At 44.2% G+C, this 15,336-nt stretch overlaps 1 protein-coding gene across 7 annotated transcripts in view; it reads right to left on the bottom strand.

The window, feature by feature from the left end:
- Positions 1 to 15,336, bottom strand: part of FRMD4B (FERM domain containing 4B) — a 130,341-nt gene that overhangs the window by 35,429 nt on the left and 79,576 nt on the right. For 6 of the 7 annotated variants that reach the window (XM_065075430.1, XM_065075433.1, XM_021291760.2 and 3 more), the window contains 2 exons: positions 8,702 to 8,758; positions 7,684 to 7,706 (listed from right to left, as the gene is read on the bottom strand). In XM_065075430.1, the coding sequence (XP_064931502.1) occupies positions 7,684 to 7,706; positions 8,702 to 8,758 (80 nt within the window). The remainder of the gene's footprint in view (positions 1 to 7,683; positions 7,707 to 8,701; positions 8,759 to 15,336) is intronic. The other variant, XM_065075434.1, reaches the window with a different exon arrangement.

Below are 15,336 nucleotides of genomic sequence, written 5' to 3'. Positions count from 1 at the left end.
TCATACCAGCTATATGCATGTACCTCTCTATCCACAGACACGGAGAGCAGACAAATGACGGTGTGAGCTGCTCCCAGATGAGGCACCATTTGTATTTCTACTTTGCAGATGACAAATGCGGGTGCTGAGGAAGCAGTTTTCCATGGCTACAGAAAATCTGTGTCCTGCCCTAAATTCTCAGTTGCTCTTTTACAGCTCTCAATATGGAATATTTTGAAGATAAAACCCTTTGGTCCTTGAACAACACACCTACCATTGGCAATGGCTGACAGTGCCACGGGTCTGGCACAGGACATCCATGTTTACAGAGCTGTTCAGCCATTCCAACAGCGCGTGTTCGCAGTGCTTCTGTCAGATCAGATGGGAAGCAGAACAGCTCTGCTTTACCTGGGGATTTACTGCAGACCCAGAGATGACTATTCACAGTTGATACAACGCTTGAAGGATCTCAAACTCTTCCCTCGCAACAACAGACTGTTATTTCTAACATTCACGCTGTCTTCCTGTTCACACAGAAGTCAGATTAGCCATATTAGTTGTAGGGTTTTAGCATGTCTGAGTACAGCAGCAAAGTTTAAAGCTTGTTATCACAGCCTTATGCTGATACAGAGATACATGGAACCACAAGAAAAATAAAGTATCCAAATAATGATAAAGACCTGACAAATCTGCAAAAGCAAAAAAGCTGAGGCTGAAAACCTGTCGTTTCACTTCCTCAAAGTGCAAAATACACCCCATGTGGTACATCCCAATCACCGTGGGGAGGATAGGCATAAAAAAAAATAATAATAATAAAAAATCTCTTAAATTTATTTTTAAAGGGAGGATGTTATTCTGAGTCAGATCAGAGCCCAAACTCCAGCTTGCAGCTGATGGTGCAAGACTGGAGAAGCTTTCTGCAAATTTTCCAGATATGCAACAGAAGGGAGGCAAACACATTATAACACAAAAGCCATAAAATCTAATTTTACAATTGGAAAAGGCAACGCCATTTAATGCTGAACCTGTACTTGAAGGAAATTCTAAGCCCAAGGGGAACGGCATTTTTTACCTAAGGCTGTGGAGCTTTGCCATGATACTACCCCAAGCCTAACAACTACGACAGCAACATATCTAACTTGTCCCTTCCATGGGGAACAACTTTGGGGATGAATTTTTTTCCGGCACAACACTTGCCTCATGTCTCATGTGCTTTGGATGCTGAGCACGCACAAAAGTGTTTCCCCTAGCCAACTGGGTTGTAACCACCATAGCATTGCTTCTGTGAGTTAAAAGTGCCAGAAAGGAAAGAAAATAGAGAAAAGAGGAGACTGTGGAGGGACACTTAGAAAAGATTAAAAAACACTATGATCTCTTCACTGCCCCTCAGGAAACTGTACAAACATCACGCATATGAAACAAAAATGCACGTTTCTTACCAAATTGCCATAATTATATGTAAATATTAAAGTTACACTGCTGCATACAAGTAGTAAACCCCATGAGATCAAATGATTAAATTACTCAAAACACCCTCTTTTTTTTTTCTCTCCAATTCTTTGCTCATTTCACCCACAGTGCTTTCACCTAATTCAGCCTAATTCATCTGCTGTGTAATAAGCACACTACACAGATTCCCTGGGAGCCCTTGCAGAACTGTTTTAAAATAGGAGATTGTAAAAACAAACAAACAAAAAAACCCAAATAAACAAAAACCAACCACCATTGGAACTGCATCATTGCCGATAACGCATGTTTTGGTCTGCCCTGAGCTGTATGAATCTACAGGTAGCACTAATAGGAAAAAACCCTCTTGCTGTTAGAAATCTAGCAGAAAACATAAGTGTTAGCTACATCTTCTTCTGTAATTGCACCTGGTTTACACAGTGTATTTCTACTTCTTATCAGAAAAAAAAAATCACCAGGAGAGAGCTACATTTTAATCTCAGAACTGCTGCTTAAGTGCTCAGGGAGATACTCAGCAACTCCCTGCCCAGCTCCCCTCCACAGGCTGCCTTCCCTCAGCTACCCGTTCCTCACAGTATTTTGGGGTGTAGAACCCCCAAAACAAACTGCAGTGACTTATCAAGAAAAGTGAGACTTGCACACTGCTGTAGAAAAACTACTGCAGTTTTCAGCCAGCTTTTCTTTGAAGATGGTATAAAATTCAACTAAGCAGTGAGCTTTCTGGGAAAGTGGGAATCTGATACCTGTCAAATAGGGAAATCATTGTCACTGAATGAAATACATATCAAATATTATTTTCCCTAAACATATTTATTTACTACCTCAGTTCATTAGATATTACCAAATAAAGTAAAATAAATAATCAACACCCTCAGCAAAGAGGTTCAAAGTCAATAAATCTTTGCTCATCGTGTTTCAAATCAGTTACTGCCCAAAAACGAGCTCAGGAAAGCCCGTAGCTGTGTTAGACCAAGACAGAGTTAATCGTTCACAAACAAGTGCCTCACAAGGTATTTAAAGAAAAAGGGTTCAAAGTCGCAGCTGAAAGGCAAAATACACAATGACTCACTGGGCAAACAAGCAGCAGTGGAGCACAAGGAGCACAACCCCATGCCAGTGCTGAGCACTGATTTCCAGCAAGGCGGACACGGCCCATGGAGAGCAGTGGGTCCCAGTGGAGAAAGCTTCTGCACATATCAGTGCATGGGCATTTAAAAAGTGCCCTTGCATGGAAAAATAAAACCAAAACTAAACCACAGCGCTACCTGTGACACGCACCTGTGACCTTGAGCATGAATCCTGTGGTGATCCACCAGCCCTTTTGTGTCACCCATCGATACACATGGAAGGAAACCCCCAGGGGCTGGAAGAGGCAACCCAGGCTATGCTCATGTCTTTGGCCTCCATGTGAGGCCAGCACAGATGTCCCCCCGTAACCCATCCACAACCCCAATGGCTCTGGAAAAGAGCTTCCAAGCGAACATTTCACAACAGGTCTCCTTCTCCAACAGTGCAGCTGAAGAAGAGCAGGTCTGTGGAGCAAATAGATTTGTACTGGGGACCTGACACCCATACGATACCCATTCCAGGGCTTTCTTTAGGTCAGCTCTAGCCTGGCCCCACAGCCTGTTAGTGGCCAGCATGCAAGAGGTGGACTCCATTCATGCCACATGGACCCACCTTAAGCCCTCTCCAGAATGCAAACCTGAGAGGGGGGAGTAGGAAAAACTGGGTGATTTAGTCCAAATTTGTGTTTCTGCTCCAACACCAGTCCTGGACACAGCCACACCGGAGTTCTGGTCATATGAACCTGGTGACATTTCCAAAAACAGGCTGGACGAGCTGCCTCCAATAAATCTCAGGTGTGTCCTGTTTCTGAAGCTGCTTTAATCTTGGGCTAAGCAGCGCAGTGAACAAGTGCTTTGCTATCAGACAATTATTAACTTCTCTCAAGCAGCTATTTTCTAACATTGCTCCATTTATCAGTTCCACATTCTTTTCTACCAAGAGATTTTCCAGTTTGTCTGGCAAAACTGTCATCTTCCCACGCAAATGCTGCCCAAAAAACTAAGTGTGCACTCAATCCTAATTAGGAGGAAATTGTTAATAGCAGTTTTCTGCACCTAAACCAAGAACGTAATTTTTATCCTCAGTGAAGTTTTTAAACGCAGGAGTTTCTGAACCAATTACTCCACAGCCACAGTTTCCAGGGGTATCTTTCACGCAAACCTTTTCCTTTTACAAACTGCATTTATCACCCATGTAATGATAAACCCTGGTGCCTCGCACATGTCAGCTATCAGGAATTCATTATTTTGTCTGTGTTATGTTATACCAGTCAGGAGTTATCTTTGCAGCCCACAGGCCAGAATCAAAATTGAATGTGTCAGCTATTTAAAGAAAATGGGAACCCTCCTCCAGCAATTTAATTAACTTTCAGGGAGCACGGCTGGGTTCCAGTCCTGGAAACATTACTGGGGAAAATATGATCCAAGATTATCAGTCAGAAAATAAACTTTTTTAAAAAGTTGCTTTCCTTTTATAGTCTCTGTAGCTAATCTGATTTTAATAAGTATTTTTCTAATGCTAGAAGGACAGCATTTAGGACATCTCAGATACAAACTGTTTCATCAAGCCACAAAGAAAAATAATACTATATAGTATTGTACAGCATTTTTGAGGGCAGACACTTAGCCTGTAAACTAAATACAGCTAAATAATTTCTTTCCCTAGGAGGCAAGACTCTATATGTTGCACATTTACAAGACAAATAATTATCAGAATGATCTATTATTTTGCTTACCAGCCAAGACATTAGGTTACTTTAAAATTTAAATAAAATTTCTAAAATATGATTTTTTTTTTTCCCTCAAAACTGAAGCATGCCAGAAGCTGCAACTTGAATCAAACTATCATTTCAAAATTCTTGCACAGAATTTAAAAAACAAGATTCAGTAAAACTAGGCTTGCAGCTCCTTCTGTTTCATTTGCAAATATGAGAGTGGAGCAGTGTAATCAACCAATACGGAGTTTCAAAACCACCGTTAATGACTAACACTTTGCTTGAGGTTCTTATTACAGGAGCTGGAGAAAAACTGATGGCAATTCAGTTTAAACAAAGAAGCAGTCAACTGGAAACCATAGATGAGCTGTGAAAAGTGAACACAAGCACAGCGTTACATCCCTCCTCTCAAGCAAAACCTGCCCAGTGCAGCATCCTGGGCTTGCTGGGAACATGGGAGCTGCAGGACCCTTGGGAAGCACCACTGTGCTCGTGGCAGCCCTGACACCATCCCATGGAAGGGGAAGAAGAACGGCTCAGTGAGCATCCCTATGGCGTGGTCCTCATCACACACAGCGGGGTAATTATCTTGGCTGGGATCACCAGTTCAGGAAACAGGAAAAGGAACTAGATGTGCAGTGAGCTACATCGATTGTGGACTGCTCTCATCTTCATTAACTGTTCTTCCTGCAGCCCAAAGTAATTTCAGATTGCCTTTGAGAAACCAGAGCTGTCCAAATCAGGCACAGATGTGATGGACATGCTGTGGGTGCGATTTTGAAGCACATACTCAAGTTTTATCAAGAAGTCTTAAAAGCCAGGGTCCTCTCAAAGTGGAATTTTGGTGGTTTATCTTACATCCAAATGATAAGGCACATACCCTTGTGCTAACAGCCCAGCCCAGGACACTGGGGTCCTATTGCAAATCACCTGCAAGGGCCAAATCCCAAAGACACTGGAGTCTGGTAGCACTGACAGTGCGAAAGTATCAAAGTCCCTCCAGAGTGACCTTTGTGGTGTAGAAATCAAAAGTTTTTACTTTCTCCAAGCGCCCACACATCAGGTTTGCTCACTGAAAATAAACAGATTTCAAAAGAATGTGCTCACCCACTCAGCACAGGGTAAGGGAGGGTGTTTCTCAGGAGATTGCTGCTCTCTGCCATCAAGACGTTATCTGACAATTTGAGCAGCAGATTGGGAAAGGGGATACTGCAGAGCCACAGGAGTCTGAAGTGTCTGGACCCAGGTACTGATCTGTCTGTTCCCAGCTGAAGTCAGCAGGAACGCTGCATAGCAACCCCACTGCAGAACGCATCCCCATGGAAAAACTCCCTATAGGATGTGTGGAAAATCAGCCAGAGATCATCGGTGTTGTCTGGACTGGCCCATTTTTCACTTCCAGAAAGCTAATCTCTAGGACTTCAGGCAATTCTTGTATCTACTGGGAGTCCACACAGCACTAATCCTATATAAAAAAAAATTAACCCGCATGTTCTCACGTAAGCAGAAATGGCGCAAGAGCCAAATTCCAGAAAGTGATTCAAAGTGAAATTGCCAAACGACAGCAAAGAATGAACATGCCAAACCCAAGACACTGCAAACGAAGGCAACCGCACTGCACAAGCAGCACCACTGCAAGGATGTATTTGTATCACAGGGGAGACCAGTCCTGCAGTATCTTTGTTAAGATATGCTCATAATTAAGCTGGTGCTTTATCAGTGGTGGTCCAAACGACCACTTGTGATATGCAGAATCAAATTCCTTCACTTCTGGTATACTCACTGGGCTTGGGACAGCTGGTCATGCTCATTTGCTATGGAGACATATGTTTTGTTTAACAGAGGAAACAATTGCTGCAGCTAATTTCATACAACTGTTAGGGGAAGAGTTGTACTTGGAAAAGGAAATCACTCTTGTAGCACAGTATTCTTTTCTCTAATTTTCTTTAAATAATTTTGAAGGTAACCACAGGCAATCTACTCCTTTCAACAAGTTTGCGGAGGCATGGAAAATAACCACAGACACAGTTCTTGGGCATGTGAAGCAATAGTACAAACCTATTTATGGCAAATGATAAGGACTCGGTGTTAAGTTTAAACCACATAAGGGAAGTTTCACCACAAAGGTAGCTTTTAACCTTAACCCCTTTTCTTGAGAATCAAGAACACCAGTTGCTACAGCTTAACAAGTCACTTCTTGTCAAGTGAATGGTTATCTATGCCTAAACTAAGTTAAGCTTGAGGGTGTCTTAGGGTGTCCTTGTGAGATCAGGTAAGATAAGCAGGGTCTTTGTAGAGAATAATGCAGCACACTGTGGCTGTAAGCAATATACTGTGGGTCACAAAGCAGGTCTACAGCACGAATAGGAACAGAAATGTCTGTAAAGCCAGCCCAACCAGTCAATCTTAGTGACAAGGGCATCTTTTTGTCCCTGCAGGTGTGAGAGCACACCAACAAAAAGGAGAAACAAGTTGTGATGGACTTCACAGAACCTGTCCTTCAGTAAAAAAGGGACTGACATGTGGAGAAGGGGTCTGGGCAGCAGGACTGACAGTTATTGGACACCTGTGCACTAAAGGAAAAGCAGAGCCTGTCATGCAGCAGGCTCTGGCAGTCAGACACAACTCGCTCCCTGCATTTCAGCAGATAGCTCTCACTGAGCATTTCAAAAACATGGTTCTTGAAAGCTGTTGTAGCTGAAGTGTAAACACACCTCTCTTCCTACAGAGAAACTCAGCAAGAAGTAAAATGTTAACATGACCAAAGCCAACCTTGCAAATTTCTGTTTGCTTAGAGAGATGTTTCTAAACACAGGTCTTTTCCCTTAGCTATAACAGATCCAAGGGCGACCTCACCTCCTCCCCACGACACCCCAAGGCCAGTTATCATAACCAGTGCATGGCAAAAAGCCATTTCCAAGGGCAAGCCCAGCCTGCTGCTGCAGCTTCAGACAGCTAAAACCCAGCAAGCAGGTCACACACCAACTACAAACACAACTGTCCGGCCAAGTGCAGGAACGGGGAGGCCCCGTGGGGCAGCTGCAGAAGAAAGTGGCTCATTGATCTCCGTCACGGGCAGCTGATGGGCTCAGCGTCTCTCCGCGTGTGCTGCCGCTGCACAGGCTGTGGGCAAGGCCGTCCAGATGGACCCAAGCTGCAGCGCAAAGCACCAGCTTTTCTCGTAAGAAACGGGGAGTTTTCTCCGTGTCCCACGTTCAAGGAGGGGAGCAAAGCAAGATGGACCGAAAAACTGTTTTGACTCAGAGCCCGCTCACAAAAGGCATTAGTCACCCCACGGACTCAGATTTTATCCAGCCCAGCAGTGCATTTCACTTTCTTCAGTCACTGTTCACGGCTGGACTTCACCCCCATTTTTGATTGTTTGCAATACAATGCCAACACAGAAAAACACATCCATCAAGAACACTGGTACTAGAAAGGAAAAATGTTATTACCTGGAATAGTCTCCTTTAGCTTCCTACAATTGAAAAAGAGTGACAGAATTAAAACATGATCTCTTCAAAAGTCCTCGATTTTCCCAGCATTGTTTGTTTCCCAACTCCCACAGCTCCGTGGCCAGATCCTGACCCCAGTTACACTGAAAGCAAAGTACAGAGGCTGCCTGAATCTATTTAAAAATAAAAAAAAAGAACGTTGCCCTTTATGTTTCCAGCTGTAGATTATCCACCTACACCATAAATAAAACCACTTGCAAAACCAGGATGAATTTCACATTGCAAATCAAATGTCACCTTTACTATACAAGAAGTGAAATACAATTCTCTCTGGCTGACCACATCCAGCTAAAGGTTGGCTTTCCAAGCAGGTCAGCAGCTGAGAGGAATTGTGCTCACTCAAGATGAAAACAGTTCAGACAGATCAAGCCACTGCAGCTTTGCTACATCATTTTGTAACTGAGAATACAACGGGAAAAACAAACAAACAAAACAACAACAACAAAACCCCCACATTTCAAGGGCAATATTTTTTTATCATAGAAAGTGGTAAATAACCAGTGTTTAAGTCTGAGGACAAAAAAACTTGATTAAGACAAGACAAAAAAACCTGATATATATATTTCAACATAAAAAGGCACGAAAAACACATGCTCTGAAAGATTCACAGGCATAATAACAGATTTAGCTACAGTATTACAGTCTTTTCTTCACATATCTGCAGAGCATATTTAAACTACCATAAGTAACAAATGGAATGGAATCCTACCTAAATTAATGACTTCCCTTAATGAGTTTTTCCTCTTGCCTCTCTCTTCCAATATAAAATTCCTCAAATAAATATTTCTCTCGTCTACGAGAAAAATAACTCCCAACTGTTTCAGCTTCTCTTTCCCAAACAACCACCACTGTGCGGTTTTGTCTTTGTAAAAGGGGAAAAAAAACCCAGAAAGGCTAAATCAAATCCAAGTTACCGATATCAGAAACCCGAACGAATACAGGAGGAAGAGGCGCTTACCTGCAAAACCAGGGCTGCCAACTTGAAGACCGTCTCACTTTCCACTTCGATCTGTCCCTGTGCAGGGAGAGAGCAGAACATGAAGCGTGCGAGACCCTCCCGCTCCGCCCGCTCCGCCCGGCGCGGGGGGGCCGGGGGCGGCTCCCGGTACCCGGCGGCCGCTCCGGGGCAGCGAGTTCCGGATGCCCCCCCGCGTCCCCTGGGTGGAGCATGTACACACACAGCGTGGGGTGCCTTTCCTCCCCCCAGCCCCCAACTCTTCCCTCACCCCCTCTGTTTCCACGCCCTCACGTGTTTTCCCTACAAGTCTTTTAGTGCATTTTACTGGACAGAGTGCTATTGCATCTGTGCACACCCTGACAGGGACCTGACCCTGCACGACACACAAAAAGCTGTCTGTGAACCGGGAAGGCAGGGCTAAACGAAGTATTTTCATAGCTTGCAGCACACCATCTCCTCAGGGCAGAGACCACAGTTCTTTGTTGCAATGGTGGTACACACACTCTTGATGCTAGATATGCAATACTTATGAATCACAAGGACGGTATAACCAAGCTTCCTTTGCCTCACACTGGCTGGATCTTACAATTTCTGATTCTTGCCAAGTACACTGGAGGTGCAGTGCAGCGTTCAGAAAAACTGCACAGACACCCATGCTGGAACTCTCATGTGTCTTGATCCCAGTCCTGTCCTGACAGCTCTGTGCACTCAGTGACTTCAGAGGCACACAGCTGATAAATGCCACACTAAAACTCTACAAGGATCCTTTTATTCTTGCTTGGAAGCCAAACTATAGTCTTTCAAAGTTAGTTTCCTACAAGCAAAAACCCTGGTCTTGGTTGTGTGCTGGGACTAGCAGTAACAGTGGAAGAGTAAAGGAGATGCACTTACAGTTGGACTCCTGTCAAAGTTACCCCTTACACACACTGCATCCTGCAGGCTACACATGAAGAACAAAACTGAGCCCAGGAATACAGAAGTTGGTTGGTTGGTTGTTTTTCTTATTGACCTTCTGCAAGTAAAGGTAGTAGACATGATGCCTGTCACCAAGCCAACACATCCTCTGTCCCCAGGACCTGTTGACTGAGTGAGGGAACACAGCAGACTGAAATCTGAAATAGTGCCAAAACCAGGGTAGCAGGAAGATCTACAGAATTACATACAGATACAGGGAAATGACATCTCAAAATATATAGGGTCCATCTGCAGCTGAGCTAATTTACCACAGCTGCAGGTCTGACCCACAGAGACTAAAATTCAGAAGTGAACAAACAAATAATTCAATTTTCATGGAAAGGAAGTTTTTTTTTGCCAGCTTTGTCAATAAAACATTCCAGCAGCAGTGCTCCCCCAGGCTGCTCTGCAACAGCAGACCAAGAGGAATTTCCCCTTCCCAACAGGTGTGGCAACAGCTATGCAGAAGTAGCCTCCAAAACATTCCCAGACATATTTTATTAGAAGAACAGGAGGGGCACATCACAAATTGGGAAGAAAAAAACCCCTAGTTTTGAGTTCATCCGTCCTTCAGATCTCTTTTATGTTGGTGCTTAAGAGGAAAGACAAGGATCGGAGCCTAGAAACTCTTCACATAGGTGCAATTTTAAGGCAGTTTGTTACTTCCAGGTCTGTTTCATGTTAGTCTTTGTCATGCACATCTGAGCTGCCTTTTTTTAGCTTAAATTGCATCTGCTCAAACAGCCTCTGAGGCCAACTAAGGCAGCAGGAGGATTACGAGAGATCAGGTCAGCCCAGCACTGCACTCTCCTGCATCAGGGAACCCAGACATGAGAAAATGCTATCACAGGGAACCCTTTGCTCAGCAGGTAAGACTGGCTCTAGTTCAGCAAATCTGTCCCTAGACCACGAAATCCAGGAAAACAGGGCCAGAAGGGACCTTAAAAGCTCATCAAGACGATCTCCCTGCCTCAAGGCAGAATCAGCTACATGTAGCTCATCACCTTTTAAAGGTACAAGAAACTTATGAAGATTTAACTATCCAAATGCAATTCTCACATCAAAGGTCCTCCTTGTTGCTGGCTCCAAAAAAACCTCTGCATCGCTCCATGAGCTACTGCAGCAGCAAGTCTCTGCTGACCCATAGCAATAGCTGCTGTTACAGGGATGTTCAGGACTTAATAACCAAGCACCTCTTCATTTTTCATCTTCAAAGCACCTCACAGCCATTAACTAATTAGCAATAGGAATTACAAGGCTGCTTTTCTGTGTTTATTCACTTGGTACTAAATACAAGTGTTAAGAAACTCTGGTCACTTTATTAGACTGCTGTGGCACTGCCACAAATGTTAAAAGTGACCACATAAACTACTTCATGTATAATTTTAGGAGACCAAAGAGGCTGAAGGGGGACTGCCTTCTTCAGACAATAAATTTTGCATCGTTGCTTTCATAATGAAGGTTTTGGTGTGCCAATGTCCTCAGTTTCAAGCACATTTGTGTTGAGGAGCAAACAGGTAAAAAAGGTCCTTGCTAACCTGACCTCTCTCAAACAGGGGACTAAAGGTGTCTTGACCAGAGCAAAGGGGACAAACAGTACACCCCATGCATGGGGCCACCACCACAGCTCTGTAGCTGTGCAAACCTCAGAACAGAGTGGACCAGCCCTAATTATCACATATCACTGTACAGTAACAGTGGCAGGAGACCGGGGCCACTCTGAAGGAGGCCCTGCATGTAAAGAAACAAAGTAAAACAAAACCCCCAAAAACCCCAACAAAACCCAGACCCCACAACCTCAAAGGGCAATCAGGAGAACCCCTATTCTTTAAAAAGGGCTAAAAATCAAAGAAGAAAAGAAATGCAGAGAGGCAAAGGGTCTGCCCTGAGATCAACAGTCACTAAGTAGCAGAGCAAGGATTTGAAGCAAGAGATCCCACAGCTCAGCCTTTAGCTAACAAACGAACGCTAGAAAAGTGACAGTCTCTTGAACAATTCCCTCAGAGCCTGGAATTATTTTCCATCATAACATTTTTTGCCATCTGGTTCCCCAATTGGCCATTGTTGTAATGTAATCCAGCCCTGGTCTGTCAAAGCCCTTGGCTTGACACAAATCCATATAGTGATACATGTCACTCAGACTGGGCTCTTCCTACTCAGCCAACATTTTGATTTTATAACCATCCTTCTGCCCCCAAGCCTTGCAGACAGGGGTCTCTGTTTTAGCATTGCTTTAACGGAAAGGTCAAATTTCAAAAATAGATGGGGAAAAATGGCTGTAAGAAGATTAATTTGTAATGCCTACAATTGCCAGGGTAATCTAGGCAGAGACTTCCACAAGCAGTTGGGGGGGGCCCTGGGAGCCAGGGCAGCAAGCACTGTCATGCCCACATCATGATGATGATGATTTTCCTACATTTACCCCAAATGAGAATAAGGTCTCTAGTGCAAGGTTAAGTAAATGGATGTAATTCAGATAATGGAACCCAAGTCTTCTACATTTTAGATGCAAATAAGTTTAAACAGACTAGGGGGTGCAGCTCCAGGGAGGGGATGAAACTGATATTTTTCAATTAGATTTTACACAGGGACCAATCATTTTAACCAGTGAAACAGATTCGGCCCCTTGTGTAGCTCTCCAAAAGGCCACAGGCTTATCTAGATACTGAATTTGGTCTGGCAGATTCAGGTGGTGGCTTTTGTCATACTGACAAACATCAAAATAATAAAAGGTTGGGGCAGATGTCCAACCCAGGTGGCAGTTACTACAGAGCAGGAATAGGTCACTGTCACAGCAGTTGGTAAAACCAACTCCTTGCTTTCAGTGCCCATGGGCAGAATTTGTCCCCCAATTCAGATAGGGGCTCAAGTCTCTTGCTGCACAGACATAGACTTATGAATGTGATAAAAATCACAAGCTCGGCCATGAATAGGGCAGTGAACCTTCATTAGAAAGAGCAACAACACAAGAATTTACTGTTGTAGAGATACAAGTCTGAAATCTTGATGAAAACAGAGATCAAGAATGATCATGGTCAGATAAGCATTAACTGTGCTAAGCAAATCTTTAGACTGTAAACTCCGATTAAAGCAGATTAAAAAAAGTAAGCAACACACAGGAATTGTCATCTTTAACTCTTTAGCAAGAAATGAAAACCGATATGGTTTGTTCAAGGCACATATAACTTTGAGAGGTTAAAGACTGACAAAACATTTGATATGGAGATTTGAGAATTAAGACACTAACACACTCCTTCCCTCAAACCAACCCCTTTACAAATTTATATTAACCAAAAACACCCCCAAATACACACACTATACTTGAATAGCCTCAAGACAGCCACAATATGTAATATAATTACCCATGATTACTGAAAGGTGATTAAAAAAGCTGAGAGAAAGAGGGATGCAATTATACAGAGGGAAAGGAAGGATCTGAATGCATACAACAAGGTTTTCAAACTGAGGGAGGCAATTAGTTGGGTGTGGACCCAGCACAAGTGAAGAAAGCAATGCCAGTGCCCAATCTGGTACCTAGCACCACTGTGACTTCTCACAAGTGTCCCAGTATCCCCCTGATATGTCCTGACAGCCAAAGGGTGCAAAGACAGGTCCCTGCAGCACAGAAAGTTTTGCAGCTTTTTAGTGCTTTTTAGGTTTCTTTGGGCGCAGAGGCTGCAGCAAGGTGGGCTGAGCTCCTGGGACAGGCTGGGGAGGGGTTATTGGCCACAACCTGTTACACAACACAAGTTGAGCAGCACGGGAGGAACTAGGTCAGGTAAATTCAACAACTCGCTCTGTCGGTTTGACTGTGCTGGGTAATTATAGCAAAGAGACAAACAACAGCAGTAAATGAATAACTAGCCAACTTTAAAGCACCTGTCCTGATTACCAGCATTCACACCTATATCACATTCCTGATGGTGTCACCTGCTGTTCACACTGCCCTGTGATGCACTGGACACTCCATCCCATTCCCATCTGTATCACAAGCTCCAAACTTCATTGAGTTTCTCAGCTGGAACCATTTTCCCAAAGACAGAAATGCCTGGCTAAAAAAAAAAAGCACAGCAAAGCAGGAGTCCAACTCCAGCATGTTATAGAGGGAAAGTAAAGCACTAAACCAGCAGGAGGTGCAGAATAGGAGCAAATTAAAGGCTGGTCTTTCTGACCCTACTCAAAAGGACACTTCAGATTTGCACTTATGCTGCATTTACCACATGGGGAGCAGAGTTTGGATGACTCAGGAGGCCTCACAGCTGCTTCATAAGATTTATATGGTCCATGACATCTTTTATTTCATCCACTAAGCCCCACATCCCTTCTTACCCACACAAGAACACAACCTGAGACTGAACACAGCTCAGTGCATGTGCAGCAGCCACTGGCTCTACCCTGGCAGCACAGGCTGCTTCCCAACTCGGTGGCTTAGGCCAACCCAGACAAAAAAAGATCTGGTAGTGCCTTGTGGTGAGCAAAAGCTTCAGGTGTCTGTTGCACTCTATTTTGCTGTCTCTCCCAGCCACCCTCATCCATCTCCCTTGCTCGTGTTTTTGTGCTTCAGCCAACATTTACATGAAACTCCAGGTACAACAGCAGCTACTCTGAGATTTGTCTACACAGTTCAGTGCAACAAAAGCACATTTAGTGCTGCTTTTTTTTTTTTTTTTTTGCATTAACAGGCAGAGAATGGGGGAAGGACATAAAGACTTCCCTGTTTGCAAGCCAGGATATATGGCGTCGTTAGACTTAACATATAATCACGACAGCCTTTCGCTTTCCTGCCACAGCACTATGGTGAGATATCCAACACATACCAACAACAGAACCAGCTGAGCTGTCACAGCATCTTCACCCTGTGGCCAGAAGATCAAAGGTGCAAAACTCTCCATTATTAATGCCAGTAGTTAGTCCCAGGAGGAGATGAGTATGTCAAGAGATGCGAGGTATAAAACTTTGGCTGCAAACCAATTAAGCCTTCATATGCTATAAGCCAGCCCAGCTGAGACACAACCTACACCTCCCCTTGTCAAGAGTCTCAACAGGTCCCTGGGGCACCATCGCCCTTTACAGCAGGCAGCCTTGGACCAACCCCAGCCGCTCTCAGAGTTCTGTGTAGAGTCCCTTACTATACCCACACTGTGGCCAAGTCCTTCCCAAGCCACCAGCACAGCCCCATGTGAGGTCTCATGGGGTAATAAGTGTGGGGGGCCCCATGGAGTTCTGCCAGCTTACATCACCATCGGGGTCCTGCTTCCTCCTGTTGTCACATTTTGTTCCCAGGCATAGCCATGATCCATACTTCTCAACTGCTGACATGCTGCTGGGGAATGTGGGCCAAGGAGGTGGCTGCCAGCACCCATGGAAAATAACAGCCCTGAAGAGCAGAATACCCATTGGTCCTGGTGATCCTCATCCTGGACTTTACACGTCTTGGGGAGCAGAACAGCAAATACAGGCAATGGACACAGCATATTTTAACAGCCTTGGCTAGAATCAGCCTATACGGTGTTATGAGCCTGTATGGGAATGCTCCCCTTTTCCTAGAGATGGGGAGAATTAGGAAATATCTGTCATAAAACTTTCGAGAGCTCTCTGATATATGACTGCTTTGCTTGCCATGAGCTGGAAGCCAGCCAGACTTTATGCTCACACCAGGGGTCTGTTTCAACAGCTCTTCT

The sequence above is a fragment of the Columba livia genome, chromosome 10, assembly GCF_036013475.1.
Source record: "Columba livia isolate bColLiv1 breed racing homer chromosome 10, bColLiv1.pat.W.v2, whole genome shotgun sequence".
Taxonomy (NCBI): domain Eukaryota; kingdom Metazoa; phylum Chordata; class Aves; order Columbiformes; family Columbidae; genus Columba; species Columba livia.
The sequence above is the reverse complement of the archived record's forward strand: the minus strand, read 5'-3'. Positions and strand labels throughout refer to the sequence as shown.